This window comes from Hemitrygon akajei, chromosome 2 (assembly GCF_048418815.1).
Source record: "Hemitrygon akajei chromosome 2, sHemAka1.3, whole genome shotgun sequence".
Taxonomy (NCBI): domain Eukaryota; kingdom Metazoa; phylum Chordata; class Chondrichthyes; order Myliobatiformes; family Dasyatidae; genus Hemitrygon; species Hemitrygon akajei.
Genome location: NC_133125.1, coordinates 139,895,514 through 139,912,749, shown reverse-complemented (window position 1 = coordinate 139,912,749; position 17,236 = coordinate 139,895,514). Strand labels below are relative to the sequence as shown.

Genomic DNA, 17,236 nt, shown 5'->3' with positions numbered 1-17,236 from the left:
CATGGATGTCTGTGAAGAGTATGAATTTCAGATTGTATACTGCACACATTCTCTGATATTAAATGAACCTTTGATTCACGTCAATGGGTGGGTGATGGTCGAACTGTATCACTATATTCTGCATTCTGCTGTTGTACTCCCTCGACGTACCTCTGTGATGAAATGATCTGTATGGATACTAAACTTGTCACTGTATCTCGGTACAAGTGAAAATAATAGACCTCCTTCTGCTTCCCCTAAGGACACCATCTGCACCCTGTGCAACACCTCCCTCTCCACTGGTATTCTTTGGTGACTCAGTACACTGAGCTGCCGCCTCATGGTCCCAGTGATCCGGATTCAATCGTGACCTCGGGTCGCCGTCCGCTTGGCATTCACACATTCTCCCTGGGACCATGAGGCTCCTGACGTGTGAGTTTTGTGGGTTATAAGTAAGTCCTAGTACAAGGAGGCAGCACCCGTGTCAGGGTGGGGCTGATTGGTTTGTTGGAGAGAATGATTTACAAGGAAATAAATGGGGGAATGGATACTCCTGACAGCATCGACTTGATGGCCCCGGTGGCCTCCTTCTTTGTCATAAAGAAGCGCGAGGAAAGATGAGAAGTTATGGAGCTGATAATTCAAATGTTTGGTACGATATTTAACAGTCAATAGCTGGGATAAAATATCAAACACTTGTCTGGTGTTGGCATTTCTGAGGGTACAAGGGAAAGACAAGTCGTTAATAGGGCAAACATTACTTCTCACCCGCTAAGTTACGGATCTTGGGCATTGATCATTGGGCTTACCGGAAATTCTGAGCAGTTACCACGGGCGCCATTACTCACCTGAGAGTAGGAGAACTCCAGACCAGTGACCGAGAAGACAACCTCTCCAGTTGTAATGAGAAGGTATTGAGGGATTTGCAATGCCATGTGAACACTGTTTTCTTCAATTTCTTCAACGTAATGTAATCGAGAACTCGTGCTGGAACACTGAACAATTAAAAAAATGCAATGTTGAAATCATTAAATTCACACAAGCTGGCAGCTTCTGTCTGCTCTCATTCCCATCCAGAACTCTGAATGTTTCAGAGCCTTCAGCTCGTCCCAGCTTCTGCCTACAGCCAGACTGTCAGGCCCTATTCTCCCATCACCCCGAGCTTGCTGACCCACGCAGGGTTCTATTCATACAGCTTTACTCCCCATCCCCATACCCTACTCAAGCCCTATGAACCCCCCTCCCATCTCCAAGATCACTGCAGTTCCTCCTTTTCTGGCCCCTTGAGAATCCCTGATTTATTCACTCCACCACTGGCAGCAGTGTGTTCAGCCGTCTGAGTCCCAAGCCTGGCAATTCCCCCACTCCTCTTCTCTGTAATCTCCCCTTGTTTAACTCAGTGTTAAAGTTTGGAGATAGCATCACTTTTCAATGCTTTGGTAGCTTAAATGGGCTATTTAACTAGATATTATTGCTATGTTAACCATACCCCACGAAGAAAGGCATTTGACAGGGACACAAGAGACAGCAGAGGCTGGAATCTGGAGCAACACACAAGATGCTGGAGGAACTCAGTGGGTCAGACAGCATCTGTGGAAGAAAATGGACAGTCAATGTTTTGGGTTGACTGTCCTTACACCTCCATGGATGCTGCCTGACCTGCTGAGTTCCTCCAGATACCTGACGGACACAGGGGGAAAGGAAAATTTGAAGAGGGGTGTACTCTGGTCACCCTATTATAGAAAGGATATCATTAAACAGGAGAGGGTGCAAAAAACATTTACAAGGATGTTATCGGGCTTGAGTTTGAGGGAGATGCTGGGAAATCTTTTCCCTAGAGTGTAGGGGGCTGAGGGGTAATTTTACAGTGGTTTATAAAATCATGAGGGGCATAAAGATAAAAGCCAAAGTCTTTTATCCAAGGTAGGGGGAGTCCAAAACTAGAGGACAAACGTTTGAAGTTGGAGAGGAAAATTTACAAGAGATCTGAAGGAAACCTTTTCAAACTAATGCATGGCGGTGGATCAGTGGCGCAGTGGATAATGCATCTATAGCACCATTCGGGGTACAATTCCTGTTGTTCTCTGAAGGGAGTTTGTACGTTCTCTCCATGGTCACATGGGTTTTCTCCGGGTGCTCTGATTTCTTCCCATATTCCAAAGGCACAGAGTTAAGGTTAGTGGGTTTTGGGTATGCCATGTTGGTGCCAGTTGCAATGCGACATTTCTGGGCTGCCTAGCACAATCCTCGCTGATTTGATTTGATGCAAACAACACATTTCACTGTAGGTTTAAATGTACCTGTGACAAATAAAGTTAACCTTGTTATCCGTTAAGAAGCCTGCGCTGCGCTTTCCCTGTATCTGTTACGCTTTATTCTGCATTGTTATTGTTTAACCTTGAACTACCTCAGTGCACTGTGTAATTGGTTTGATCTGTGTGAACAGTATGCAAGACTGGACCTTGGTACCAGTGACAATAATACACTAATTCCCATTCTAAATGGCGTTTGGACAGGTATGTGGAGACCCTTAGTCTCGGCCTGAAATGTTGACTGTTTACTCTTTTCCATAGACGCTGCCTGGCCTACTGAGTTCCTCCAGCATTTTGTGTGTGTTACTTGGATTTCCAGCAGCTGCAGGTTTTCTGTTGCTTCAGGTACGTGGATAGGAAGGGTTCGGAGATTTAGGGGCCAGACACAGACAAAAAGGACTAGCTCAGCTCGGCAGTTTGGTTGGCATAGACGAGTTGGGCGAAAGGACCTACATCCATGCTGTACAACACTACATTACTTCCATTCAGGTAGAGCAGATGGTTTTTTGGGGGAGTAATAGTTTAAAAATTAAAGCTCAAAGAATGCCCACACAGCCAGAGATCTCTTAGCATACAAACCGTTTCATTAATGACGATTGTGAATGAGCTCCCATAACCAAAGTCTTTTGATGTCTGTGAGCACATCTTTCCATTGCTGATGAACGAAATTGTCTTCCTGTGTCAGAGAAGTCAGAAGGTTAAAACCCAAAGAGGAACAGCTGGTGCCACTTGGGCACTGCATTTCCTCGTTGCCCCTCCACTGGAGGGAGATTAAGTACAGCTTAGTGGCACGGCAGGTAGGGACACAATGTCCCAGGTTCGATCCCAGCCGCCAGTGCTGCCCTCGTGGGGTCTGCACCTCCTCCCTGTGACCACGTGCGTGCGGCAGCTTCCTCCCACACCCCAAAATGCACAGGTCTGGGGGAGGGGTTCATTGTCTGCTGTAATTTGCCCCCACCCTAGGAGGGTAGAATCTAGAGGGAATTGATGGGGATGTGGGGAGATTAGATTGCAGGGAACGTGAATTGGATCACTCTATTAGTCAGCGCTGGACAAAATGGTCTCGTCTCTTGTAAAGAAATATGAAATAACACAATTTTTAAAAAATTATTGAGATGCAGTGCGGAACAGCCCTGATGGCTCATCGAGTCATGCCGTCCAGCAGTTCCTTGATTTAACTCTGGGATAATTTACAATGACTAATGAGCCTACCAACCGGTACATCTTTGGACTGTGGGAGGAAACTGGAGCATTCGGAGGGAACCCAGGCGGTCACAGGGAAAACGTTAAAAACCTCTTACCGGCAGAAGCGGGCATTGAACCTGGGCCACCTGTACTGTGAAGCGTTGGGCTTCACAGCTCCTGTACCACCACTCAGGTATCCCATTAGGGTGGCATGACAAGGCAGAGGTCAGTGTAATCCTATTACAACGTGGGCGACCGGGGCTTCAATTCCGCCACTGCTTGTAAGGAGTTTGTACGTTCTCCCCGTGACCAAATGGGTTTCCTACAGGTGCTCCAGTTTTCTCCCACATTCCGTCTACCCGCAGGTTGGTCACCTGGGTGTAATTGGGCGCCGCAGGCTCGTTGGGCTAGAAGGGCCTGTTACCAGGCTGTATCTCTAAATAAACAAATCTCCTCTGTTCCAGCAGCATGCTGTCGACTTTGTTGAAAATGTGGGCCTTTGGATCCTTCAGTGCCAGATTTCCTTGTAGGGGTTTACCACTGCCACCTTGCAGGGGGCAGAAGAAGTCTTAACCCTCCATTAGGGCTCTGTTCCTACAGTCACGATTGGAGCAGCTTGCATTCCTTGTTCACATTACAGGAGGCTGCAAGAGTTGGCAATCGTACATTGCTTGTCAATTGAGATTCTTCCCTGGGCCAGCTACCTCTGTGCACTGCATTATGCACAATGGACTGAAAGTCCCAACAGTGGAGATGGGTTTTCCAAGAGAACAATGCAAAGTGATTGAAAATGTTGTATCTTGCAATAGAACACATCCATGTTTGCTATATCATCATCTTAAATGCAATCTGGATTCTCTACAGTACCACTGAATCTACCTCTACATCCCCACACTGCCTGGTATGGCGATGCCAAAGTGCAGAATCACAAAAGACTGCAGGAGGTTGGAGACACAACCAAATGCATCAAGTTACACAACCCTTCCCACCATCGAGGACATTCTCAAGAGGTGGTTCCTCAAGAGGCCACATCCATCATTAAGGATCCTCACCATCTGGGAAATGCCCTCATCTTTTTACTACCTTCAGGAAGGAGAGACAGGAGCCTGAAGACTCACACTCAATGTTTTGGGAACAGCTTTTCACCTGCACCTTCAAATTCCTGAATGGCCCATGAACGATACCTCACTATTCTCGTCTTAGCACTATTTTTTTCTGTAATCTATAGTGATTTTTATGTCTTGCTCCGTACTGCTGCCACAAAATGAATTTTGTGACCGATGTCAATGATGATAAACCTGTTTCTGACTCAGTGTGTGATCATCTCACTTTCGGGGTCGGACGGTTGTGGGTTCAAGCACAATCCAGAGGCTGCTGCATGCAGATCTAGACTGACATACCCACAATACCAAGGTGGGCAAGCACACTCTGATTTGCCATTTCTTGGACAAGCCTTTGAACTGAGGCTTTGTCTCCTCTCCCAAGATGCCAAGATGACCTGGGGAAGCTTCCGTAATGTCCCAGTTCAGGTACCTGTAGAGCTATTTCACTGACTTTGTGGGAACTTAACACTGCCAAAGATAGTTACTTACGTCCCTTTGGTGAAAAGTGTGTAGTTAGACACGGCTAATTGGTTCAAATTGCCAAAATCAACACCACCCATTGTGACGTTTTCAACGTGGGTCAATGTGGTGGTAAATCTGGAGAGAAACCAAAGTTAATTATTTCAGCAACTGGTCAAACGTAGCGAGAGAAATAAAAGAATGTTTCAAAATCGGGGTGTAATTACAGACGTGGATAAATAAGAGAATAGAAACAACAGTCATTATTTTCGGATACATATTGGAAACATGTTGAGTCTGTTCACTAGAGTAATATCAGACAAAACCTGATGGTGGATCACCCTAGAGAAAGTCTTGGTCGATGTGTTAAGCTTGAAAGAAATCCAGAGAGGGAGATTCAGAGCTCAAGCACTGGGCAGCAGGATTCATGATGGAGATATTAAATCAGAGGATGCTTCAGAGGCCAGGGTGAGAGGACACCAGTGACCTTTGAGCTACTTCAGAGGAGGTTACAAAGATTGAGAGGTGACCCCCATGGAGGGAATTCAACACAGATAGTGGGAGGACACAAGGTGATGCCAGAGCAGGAGCTGGTATAGTTCAGCGATTATGGGGATACTGAGTGAAGGGATCTTGGTGCAAGTTAGAGTACAGGCAATGGGGTTTCAACCTCAAGTATACAGAGAGAGGAAGGGCAGCATTTCCTTACGAAGGAACCTACCTGATGGCATTTTTTCCTTCTTCTGGTTTGCTGTTAATATCATTCGACTGTCAAAAAAAAGGTATAGCTTATTTTTGTGTTGACTTCAGAGTGTACTGTAGTTATATAGTCACTTTGTTCCATAGTTTATACATCTCCTCAGTGATGTTTGGTCACAACTGTGTGACTTCCTTCCTCATTTGACTAATTCCATGGCTTATACACCACTAAGAGACAACCTGCTCTGTCCTTCCAAACTGCAGCTGTAGTCTACAGCTTAAACACTCTGGCTGTAATGGTGCTGGCTCCCACTATTCGAGATATAGGATGGATTGGAACCTACTGCCTGTATGATATATAGAAGAACTAGGAGCATGACGATCCCCTTAAGCCCTCAAGCCTGCTCTGTGTAGGATCGTGCCTGGAATGGTCTACATTCCCAACTCTCTGCTTGCTGAAAATCTAACTACCCACTGCCTGTATTCTAACTTGCACCAAGATCCCTTCACTCAGTATCCCCATAACTGCTGAACTATACCAGCTCCTCCTCTGGTATCACCTTGTGTCCTCCCATCATCTGTGTTGAATTCCCTCCATGGGGGTCACCACTCAATCTTTGTAACCTCTACTTCCATTAGCTTTAGAATATAGAACAATACAGCATAAGATCTTGCCCTTCATTCCGCAATGCTCTGCCAAACAAATAATCCTCAGCCGTATACACTAATCCTTACTACCTATGCTGTACCCGTATTCCTCCGTTTTGTGCACATTCTCGTGGCTATCTGAGATCCTCTCAAATGCCTCCATCGTATTTTCCTCCAGAATCATTCTCATGAACCTCCTCAGGACCTTCTCCAATGCCAACACACCTTTTCTTAGATAAGAGACCCAAAACTGCTCACAGTACTCCAAGTGCAGTCTGACTGATGCCATATGAAGAGTCAACATTAGATCCTTGCTTTTATATTTTAGTCCTTTTGAAATGAATGCTAACATTGCCTTCCTTACCACCAACTTACCCTACAAGTTAACCTTGAGGGAATCCTGCATGAGGGCCCCAAATCCCTTTGTAGCCTTGAAATTTGAGTGTTCTCCCCATTTAGAAAATGGTCTATGCTTTGTCCTTCTACCAAAGTGCATGACTGTATATTTCCCTAATTGTATTCTATCTGCCTCTTCTTTGCCCGTTCTCCTAATCTGTCCCTATGCAGAGTCCCTGCTTCCTCCACGCTACCTGCTCATGCACCTACCTTCATAGTGTCCACAAACTTGGCCACAAAGCCATCAAATTTGACATTCAAATCATTTACATATAATGTAAAAAGAAGTGCCCAATACGTACCCCTGCAGAACACCACTAGCTACCAGCAGCCAAACAGAAAATGATGCCTTTATTCCCACTCTTTGCCTTTTGCCAGTCAGCGAATCTTCAACCTATGCTCGTACTTTTCCTTTAATTCCGTTGGCTCTTATCTTTATAAGTAGATTCATGTACAACGCCTTATGAGAGGCCTTCCGAAAATCCAAGAATACAACACCCACTGACTCTCTTTTGTCTTTCCTGCTTGTTATTTCTTCACAGAATTCCAACAGATTTGTTAGGCAAGATTTCCCCTTGGCTTATTTTATCATCTGCCTCCAAGTAGCCCTAACCGCATCCTTAATAATGGATTCCAACATCTTCCCAACCATTTAGGTCTTGGTCTGTAACTCCCTTTCTTCTGCCACCCTCCCTTCTAAGGAGTAGAATGACGTTTGCAATTTTTTAGTCCTTTGGAAGCTTTCCAGAATCTAGTGATTCTTGAAAGATCAACACTAGTGCCTCCACAATCTCTGCAGTTACGTCTTTCAGAACCCTGGGGTGTAGTCCATCTGGTCAGATGACTTACCTACTTACAGACCTTTCAGTTCCCCTGGCACCTTCTCCCTAGTAATGGCAACTTCACTCACTTCTGCCCTCTGATACTTAAACTTCTGGCATACTGCTAGTATCTTCCACAGAGACAACTGGTGCAACATACTTACTAAGTTCATTCACCTTTTCTTTGTCCCCCATTACTACCTCTTCGGTGTCATTTTCCAGCAGTCCAATATCCAATTGTGCCTCTTTTACTCTTTATAAATCTGAACTAACTTTTTCTATCTTCTTTTATCTTATTGGCTAGCTTACATTCATATTTCATCTTTTCTCTCTTTATTGCATTATTAGTTGCCTTCTATTGGTTTTAAAAGCTTCCCAATCCTCTAACTTCCTACTAATTTTTATATGCCCCCTCTTTTGCTTTTATGCTGTCTTTGACTTCCCTTGTCAGCCAGAGTTGTGAATCTTGCCTTTAGAATACTTCTTCATCTTTGGGATGCATCCATTCTGTATCTTCCAAGTTGCTCCCAGAAACTCTAGCCATTGCTTTTCTGCCATCATCACTGCTAGTGTCCTTTCCAATCAACTTTAGCCAGCTCCTCTTTCATGCCTCTATAATTCTCTTTACTTCACTGTAATGCTGATACATCTGATTTTATCCTCATCCTTTCAAACTGCAGCATGAATTCTATCATATTATGATCACTACTCCTAAGAGTTCCTTTACCTTAAGCTCCTGATTCAAATCAGGTTCATTACACAATGCACAGTCCAAAATAGCCTTTCCCCTAGTGGGCTCAGCCACAAGCTATTGTAAAAGTGATCTCATAAACATTTTACAAATTATTTCTCTTGGGATCTAGCACAAATCTAATTTTCCCAACCTACCTGCATATTGAAATATCCCATGACTGCTGTAACATGACCTTTTTTACATGCCTTTTCTATTTCCATTGTAATTTGTACTCCATATCCTGGCTGCTATTTGGGAGCCTGCATATAACTCCCATCAGAGTCTTTTTACCCTTGCATTTTCTTGGCTCTGCCCAGTAGGATTCTATATCTTCTGATCCTATGTCACCTCTTTCTAAGGATTTGATTTATTTTTTTTTTAGCAACAAAGCCATCCCACACCCTCTGCCTACCTGCCTGTCCTTTTGATACTGTGTGTCTCCTTAGGCGTTAAGCTCCTAATTATGATCTTCTTTCAACCATGACTCAGCGATGGCCACATTATTCTATCTGTCAATCTCTAAATGAGCTACAAGATCATCTAGCTTTTTCCGAACACTACGTGCATTCAAATACAACCCCTGTATTCATCACCCTTTTTGACTTTTCCCATGTTCCGCTTCAACATGGAACACTGACTGCAACTCTGCCCTGTCATCTGGCTGTCCATCCTCATAGTCTCATCACACACTACATTGACTTGTATACCATCTGCCCCATCCTCAGCCCTATCGTCCCGGTTCTCATCCCCCTACCAAATCAGTTTTTCCCTCCCCAAAAGCTCTAGAAAACCTGCCCGCAAGGGTATTGGTCCCTTCTGGTATAGAATGTTTTTGGGGAAAGAACAGGAGAAATCGGTCTGCTAGAAGATAGCATACACTTGATGGGTGGAATAGTCTTCATCAGTGCCAAAATAATTTTAGCATTCAATTTCATTTGACATTACCCCTGGTGGATTCCCAATCTCACCATATAACCATATAACAATCACAGCACGGAAACAGGCCATTCCGGCCCTCCTAGTCCGTGCCGAACTCTTAATCTCACCTAGTCCCACCTACCTGCACTCAGCCCATAACCCTCCACTCCTTTCCTGTCCATATACCTATCCAATTTTACCTTAAATGACACAACTGAACTGGCCTCTACTACTTCTACAGGAAGCTCATTCCACACAGCTATCACTCTCTGAGTAAAGAAATACCCCTTCGTGTTTCCCTTAAACTTTTGCCCCCTAACTCTCAAATCATGTCCTCTCGTTTGAATCTCCCCTACTCTCAATGGAAACAGCCTATTCACGTCAACTCTATCTATCCCTCTCAACATTTTAAATACCTCGATCAAATCCCCCCTCAACCTTCTACGCTCCAATGAATAGAGACCTAACTTGTTCAACCTTTCTCTGTAACTTAAGTGCTGAAACCCAGGTAACATCCTAGTAAATCGTCTCTGCACTCTCTCTAATTTATTGATATCTTTCCTATAATTCGGCGACCAGAACTGTACACAATTCAGTATTCCTATGCAGGACTGTGAATTGGGTTTCTATACCTCTAGGTCAGAAGATAGCTTGTATAAGTCCCACTCCAGAGAGTGGATACAACATTCCTGGCTGATGAAAGACTAAGAGAGCGAAGCACCTCAGCTGAGAAGCTAAACTGAGGTCTTTTGAACAGGAAAAAGTTTCCAGTGTTAGTATTTTGACAAACAAGTGGGGACATTTCCAGGTCAACATCTAATTTCTAACCCATCACTAAAGGCTTTGCGGTTCTAACGTGTGCTGTCATTCATTTTTCTGTTCTTTTTCTGTTTCATGGATATCCGTGAAGAGGAGAAGTTTCAGGTTGTATACTGTAAACATTCTCTGATATTAAATTGAATGATTCAACCTTTAAAGACAGATTTGCAATCCTACTTCATACTTCTGTTAGTAAAATTGAAATGGTTACAATTTTTATATTATTTCAAATATTTACAGTATTTTATTCATTATCTATACAGCATCACTCATCTCTGTGCTAGGCTATGTGCCTGTGGTGTTGCATGTACTTTTGCATATGCCATAAACTTGCCTTTGACTTTTGTGAGGAATGAAGTGGAACTCACCTACCACCCCCCACCACCACCCTCCACCAGCTTCCACGTCCAGCACATAATTCTCCGAAACTTCCACCATCTCCAATGGGATCCCACCACCAAGCACATCTTTCCCTGCCCCCCATATTCTACTTTCCACAGGCATCGCTCCCTACGCTTGCCCATTCGTCCCTCCCCACTGATCTCCCTCATGACACAATCATATACTGCGTGCGGTGTTCCTGGTGTGGCCTCCTGTTTATCGGTGAGATCCGACATAGACTGGGAGACTGCTTCGCCGAGCACCCACGTTCCGTCCGCCAGGAAAAGTGGGATCTCCCAGTAGCCACCCATTCTGATATGTCTATCCATGGCCTCCTCCACTGTCATGATGAGGTCACACTTAGGGTGGAGGAACAACACTTCATATTCCATTTGGTTAGCCTCCAACCTGATGGCATGAACATTGATTTCTTGAACTTCTGGTAATACCACCCCCATCCCTGCTCTCCATCACCATGTTCCCTCCCCTATTCCCTCTCTCACCTCATCTCCTTGCCCGCCCATCACCTCCCTCTAGTGCTCCTCCTCCCTTTTCTTTGTTCCATGGCCTTCCGTCTCTTTCACCCCTCCCACTTCAGATTTCACCTATCACCTTGTGTTTCTCTCTCCCCTCCCCACACCTTTTAAATCTACTCCTCAGTTTTTCTCTCCAGTCCTGCCAAAGGTTTTTGGCCCAAAAATGTCAACTGTACTTTTCACCGTAGGTGATGTCTGGCCTGTTGAGTTCCTCCAGCATTTTGCGTGTGTTCCTTGGATTTCCAGCATCTGCAGATTTCCTCTTGTTTGTTCCTTGGTCCAGTTGCCTGCTCACCGGAGGCCCATTCCCACACAGTGTACAGGTTCTACAGCTTTGGTTTCCTCTTCTCATTCTGAACTCACCGTCGAGGACATGCCCTCTTCTCGTTACTACCACTGGGGAGGAGGTGCAGGATTCCGAAGACCCACACTCAGTGTATGAGCAACAGCACCTTCCCCTCCACCTTCTAATTTCTGACTGGTCCACGAAGCTATGAACATTACCTCATAATTCCTTTTTTGCATTATTTATCTATTTTAGCATCTTATAGTATTATTACGTCTCTTCCCTGTGCTGATGCCCCCAAGGCAACAAATACCACCTTTTTAAGATGGTGATATTAAACCTGATTCTGATTCAGATTCTAGAACTCAGCCTGTTCGCTGGAAAATTAATGACTCTGCTGTGTAGCATATAAGAACATGTGCTGGTGTACTAATGGGAGAAGCATCTGCCACACCATGCACTCCGGCATTTTTGAATAACTGTGCATGTCAGGTTATCGGAACTTTTCTCCTTTCCCCTCACAGGCGACCTTTAACTTCACTTGTACTATGCACAAAAGCTCACTCACCCATGCATAGTTTGAAGAGCCCAGCAACAGGAGGGTGTGGCGAGTCTTGTTGATAAGATCAATTGGAATGGATCTGCTGACATTGTTAAAATAAACAGCAACATTTTTCACATCAGCTGCTGCGACGGTGATGTAGTCAGTGGCCTGGTAAAGATGGAATAATATATGACATAAACAGGGAAAAGAAAAGCTCACTTGAACCCCCGCAGAGAGTGGCAGACCCTGCCCAGTCCATCACAGGGTTGTCACGGTGTGTTGCTTCAGGAAGGCTGACAGTATGGTCCAGGTATACCCGCTGGCCGTTATACCTTCTTTCCTCTACCTTCCGGGAGAAGGTACAGGAGCTTGAAAACCCAGGTGGCCAGACACAAAAACAGCTTCTTTCCCACTGGGGTCAGGTGCCTGAACCAGTGACCTCTTTCACCATCCCTTCCCGGTGGTTCTGCCATGTTCTCAGGAACTTAATTTCACCATTTAAGTTGCTGTCACAGTAGAAATGCACTGCAATACAATCCTTGTACCATTCTTATGTTTTGCTCTCATCAATGTACTGTTTGTTAATGTATTTATTGTTACCACGCACACAGTTTACTCTGTGACCTTTACATCAGCGGGGCAGCTCATTTCACCCTGGTTTCTATGACAGGAAACTGATCTAATGTTCAATATGAGGGTATCTAGCCATCCATCCTTGACGGTCAAAGTCATTACCATCAAAAGAGTTCACACCTTCAGCATCCTTTGGCTGTGGTTGACCAGGATCTTAACAGGGTAGTGGTTTAAATTCCGTAGCTGCAAGGAAGGTCGGGGGGGTGGGGGGGGGGGGAGCTGCAGTGAATCAAACACTTCCTGACACCTCAAAGTCCTTCCCACCATCTGAATTGGGAGTTTGATGGAACACCCTCTGCCTTCCCTCATGAGTGCAGTTCCAACAACATTTGAAAAGCTTAACACTGTTCAAGAAAAAAAAAGCAGCCTGTCTGACTGAAAGACTGAACATCCAGACTTAAGAACGGCTTGTTCCCGACTGCTTTCAGACTTCTGAACTCATCCCCTCCTTCACATTCACATCCACCAGCCAAAACCATTAACGTACCAGGGCTGTAAGACCTGGCAGAACCACGGTGAAGGAAATGAAGGTTTAGGCTGGTGGATGTGAATGTGCACCACCTACAATCTACACAGCAGTTACTCACCCAGATTAATCTGATAGTACCCTCCAAAATCCATGACCTCTACCACCAAGAGGCACAAAAACCAGCAGGAACAGGTTCCCCTTAAACACCATCCCATCTTAGCAATGTATCACTGTCTTTTCAGCACTGGGTCCAAATCCGGGAGTTCTCTCCCCAAGGAGCACCTTCCAGAAGGACTGCAGTGGTTCAAGAGGGCGACTCTCCCCTACCTTCTCAAGGACAGTTAGGAACAGGCAATAAATGCCGACCTCGATAACAACATCTGAATCTTGAACAATGAGTGAAAGTTCTTTTCTGTGACTATGCGCAAGTGTTTACTCTGGGAGTAATTCCCAGCCACAATTCCACTTTAATTGCGAAGCAGGAGGGGTTACCTTGATATCAACCCCCGCCCCCCACATCTAAGTCACACATCGTGAGTGAAGTTCTGTACCAACTCCATTGCTGGCCTTCCCTACCTGATGGACCAGGAAGATCAGAATGCCGATATCAAAAGAGCCGTCCCATTTCCAGGACACATCTCCTCCCTTCACTCCTCCTGTGCATTCTACTGTCTAATTGTTCAGCTCTGGAAACCCCCTTGCTCAAAACTCACTTAAGATGTTTCCCCTAAAACTGCTTCCTAAAACATGGTGCCAGGAGTAGACTATCCTCAAGCAGAGGGGCTGTCTGAAGAACAGAACACAATCTTGACAGTGTTGTTTCGATATGCCATGGAGAGCATTCTAACTGGCTGCATCGCCATCTGATATGGGGGGGGGGGGGCGGGTGTGGTACTGCACATGATCAATAGAAGTTGCAGAAAGTTGTGAACTTAATCAGCTCCGTCATGGGCGCTAGCCTCCATAGTATCCAGGATGTCTTCAAGGAGCGATGCCTCAAAAAGGCGGCATCCTTCACTACGGATCACCACCACTCAAGAGATACCCTCAGGAAGGAGGTTCAGGAGGCTGAGGGCACACACTCAACGATTCAGGAACAGCTTCTTCCCCTCTGCCATCCGATTTCTGAATGGACATTGAACCCATGAACACGACCTCACTTTTGTATTTTTATTTTTGCACTAATTTAATTGAATATATATTAAACCTGATTCAGGAATGAGTAGGAGGAGAAATGGTGACTACATTGCAGTTGTTATGCCTTCTCAGTGAGTCCCATTCCTTTGTGTAGGGTGTGAGTGCTTGTTGGCAGATGGGCCACTGTGATATCACGCACCTTTGAAGGCTCCACCAAATAATAAGACTTGGAAAGGTCATCCAGGGATACGTTGACTACTGTGTTACCGACATTTGCAATCTTGATTTGACTCTCCTTGCCAACGGGAAACTTAGGAAGAGTTTTCTAAAAGGGAAAGAAGGAAGATATATTTAGGACCACACAACATGATTCTAGTCGTTGCCCAAACATGGAGAGATACAACACAGAAACAGGCCTTTGGCCTACAGAGTTATGCCAATCATCTCCCACCTTCTTTTTATACCTGTCTCACCCTAACCCATTTTTCCTAAACATTCCAGACAACTATCCCTGGATTCTACCATTTGGCTAAACACACAAACCAACCCGTGCGTCTTTGGGATAAGGGAGGAAGCAGGAGTACCCATGGGAAACCCCACGCAGCCGTAGGGCAAGGACGCAAACCCCACATGTACCCATTATGTCACTGCGCCTCTGAAATGCTCCTGGACATTGCTGGGAGACGAACGTCAATCTCGCGCAGTAGAACAGAGGAAATTACAAACATGTTCGCAACCTTCTATAAAAGCAGCAAATGCTGAAAACAGTCAGCGTGAGTAGTGGGAGAAGCACGGAGTCAAATGTGAAATAGCAATGCCGGCAGTAATCCCTGCTGTTAAGCATTAGGTTTTCTGAACATACTTAGCAAACAGTGTTAGTTGTTCATGGAAGTCCAGTTTGACGGGAGTCTTGTCTGAGCAGCTTTGCAAGGGACTGATCAGACAATTCTCAGGGCAATGGCCTTTCATCTGAACAGGCAGAAGCTGGAAGGAGACACAAGAGACTGCAGTTGCTGAAACCTCGAGCAACAAACAATCTGCTGCAGCAAGTCAGTGGGTTGAGCAGCAACTTACAGCAGGGTGCTAGAACATGGAACATAGAACGGGCCCTTTGGCCCATAATGTTGTACTGACCTTTTTTACCTCCTCTAGGATCAATCAAACACTTCCCTCCTATATAGTCCTCCGTTCTTCTTTCATCACGTGCCTATCATTGCAGCTTTGCCCTGAGAGGTAATCTCTTCTTTCCCTCCCACAGATACTGCTCAGCCCTCTGAAATCCTGCAGCAGGTGGATTGTTGTTGCGGGAAGAAGAGTCAGCTTTAAGAGGGGAAAGAGCGAAGGGCAGGAGAGGCAGAATGATACATGAAGAGCTGGTTCTGGCTGAGAAAGGGAGGTGAGAACTGGGGACTAACACAAGGTAGATCTGAGGGAGGAGTAAACAGGTAAATTGGTTTATTATTGACACCTGTACTGAGCTGCTGTGAAAAACTTGTATACCATTCCCACAGATCACTTCATTACAATAGTGGGAAAACAGTAACAGAATAAAGTGCAACAGTTACAGAAAAAGTACAGTGCAGGTAGACAATAAGGTGTGCAGTTATAATGAGATAAATTGTGAGGTCAAGAGTCCATCTTTTCAAACAATAGAATCAAACAGCAGGATAGAAGCTGTCCTTTAGCCTGGTGGTCTTCTGCCCGATGGGAAGCGAGAGAAGAGAGAATGTCCTGGGTGGGTAGAGTCTTGGCCAACATAAAGACCCTTCCATACTGAGGCAGTGGGATGTTCATGGAAGGGAGTCTGGATTCCGTGGGATACTGATCTGTGTCCACAGCTCTCTGTGGCTTCTTCCCGTCTCAGGCAGAGCAGTTGGCATCCCAACCCGTGATGCATCCAGACAGGATGCTTTCTATGGCGCTTCGATAAAAATTGGTGAGGGTCAAAGGGGGCAAGTTTGAAATTTCTAGCAGAGAAGAGAAGAAGGAAGGTTGTAAGTGTGAGAGAATCTCAATACAAGTGCAGCACAGAGGCATAAACCAGGCATCAACCTTGACCTCCAGTGCTCTCCGTCTGCATGTCGTCCCTGTGACCGCTCGGGTGCTCGGATTTCCTCCCACATCCCAAAGACGTGCAGGGTGGTGGCTCTCTGGCCGCTGTAAATTGCCCCTAGTGCGTAGGTGGGTGGTGGAATCTGGGGGATTTTGATGGGAACATAGGGAGGGGTAACGGGCGACTGATAGAAATGGGTCACCGCTGCCCAGTGCGGACTGGGTGGGAGTGTCTCCATGCTGTAAGCGAGCTGATGGAGGTACTCAGTTATCAGGCAGCATCTGATATCGCCTGACTCACTAAAGTTCCTCCAGTGGCTTATATTCATGCTAAGAGTGCAGCATTTTCGTCTTTTGTGTCACCGTCTTCCCGCACTGTGTCCCCCTGTGACTCCATGATGAAAGCTGGAGCAGCCAATTATCCAAAGTAGTTTAATGCAACACTGCAAGATTAAGTTTGGCTCAATTTGTCGCTCGTATATCAAAGCATACGGTGAAACGCGTCGCTGGAGTCTGCGAGCACCCAAGTACCAGCCTGTGCTGGGGCTCCTCGCACGTTTCACCACGGTTCGGGTGCCAACATAGCGTGGCCCCAGCTCACTAACCCTAAGCTGTACCTCTTTGGACTGTGGGAGGGCACCTGGAGGAAATCCACACCGTCACAAGGAGGACATAGAAACTTCTTAGAGACTGTGCCCTGCCAAGAACCGTTTCACTGGAAGAACCAGTACTTCAGCGGTTCATGTTCTGAATTCCGGACTTTCCTTACTCACATCGATTTCAACTTGCACCAGAGCAGCCGCTATAAAGGCCATGGCCGCTAGGAACATCCCGACCGTCATCCTCCTCAGGGGCCTGCATGCAAATTCAAAGCATTCAAAGTACATTTATTATCAAAGCTTGTATGCAGTATACAACCCTGAGGTGTGTCTTCCCCACAGACAGCCACGGAACAGGAAGAACCATGGGACCCTCTCACAGAATAAAAAGCAACAAACCCACTCCCATGTGCAAAAACAAAACAAATCGCACAAACAGCAACGAAAAAAATGAGCGAAAAGCACAGAATGTAAAACACAAAATCAAAAGGCGTATTTCATTTCAGTTCAGTATTCCTTTGCCCCGA

General features: G+C 45.5%; 1 protein-coding gene across 1 annotated transcript in view; it reads right to left on the bottom strand.

Moving 5' to 3' along the window:
- The window catches only part of LOC140715867 (solute carrier family 15 member 1-like), a 57,358-nt gene that overhangs the window by 6,521 nt on the left and 33,601 nt on the right, over positions 1–17,236 (bottom strand). Inside the window, exons 15-21 of the mRNA XM_073028351.1 lie at positions 16,884–16,965; positions 14,258–14,383; positions 11,844–11,987; positions 5,760–5,806; positions 5,069–5,176; positions 2,871–2,967; positions 828–974 (exon numbers count right to left, since the gene is read on the bottom strand). Of these exons, the coding sequence (XP_072884452.1) occupies positions 828–974; positions 2,871–2,967; positions 5,069–5,176; positions 5,760–5,806; positions 11,844–11,987; positions 14,258–14,383; positions 16,884–16,965 (751 nt within the window). The remainder of the gene's footprint in view (positions 1–827; positions 975–2,870; positions 2,968–5,068; positions 5,177–5,759; positions 5,807–11,843; positions 11,988–14,257; positions 14,384–16,883; positions 16,966–17,236) is intronic.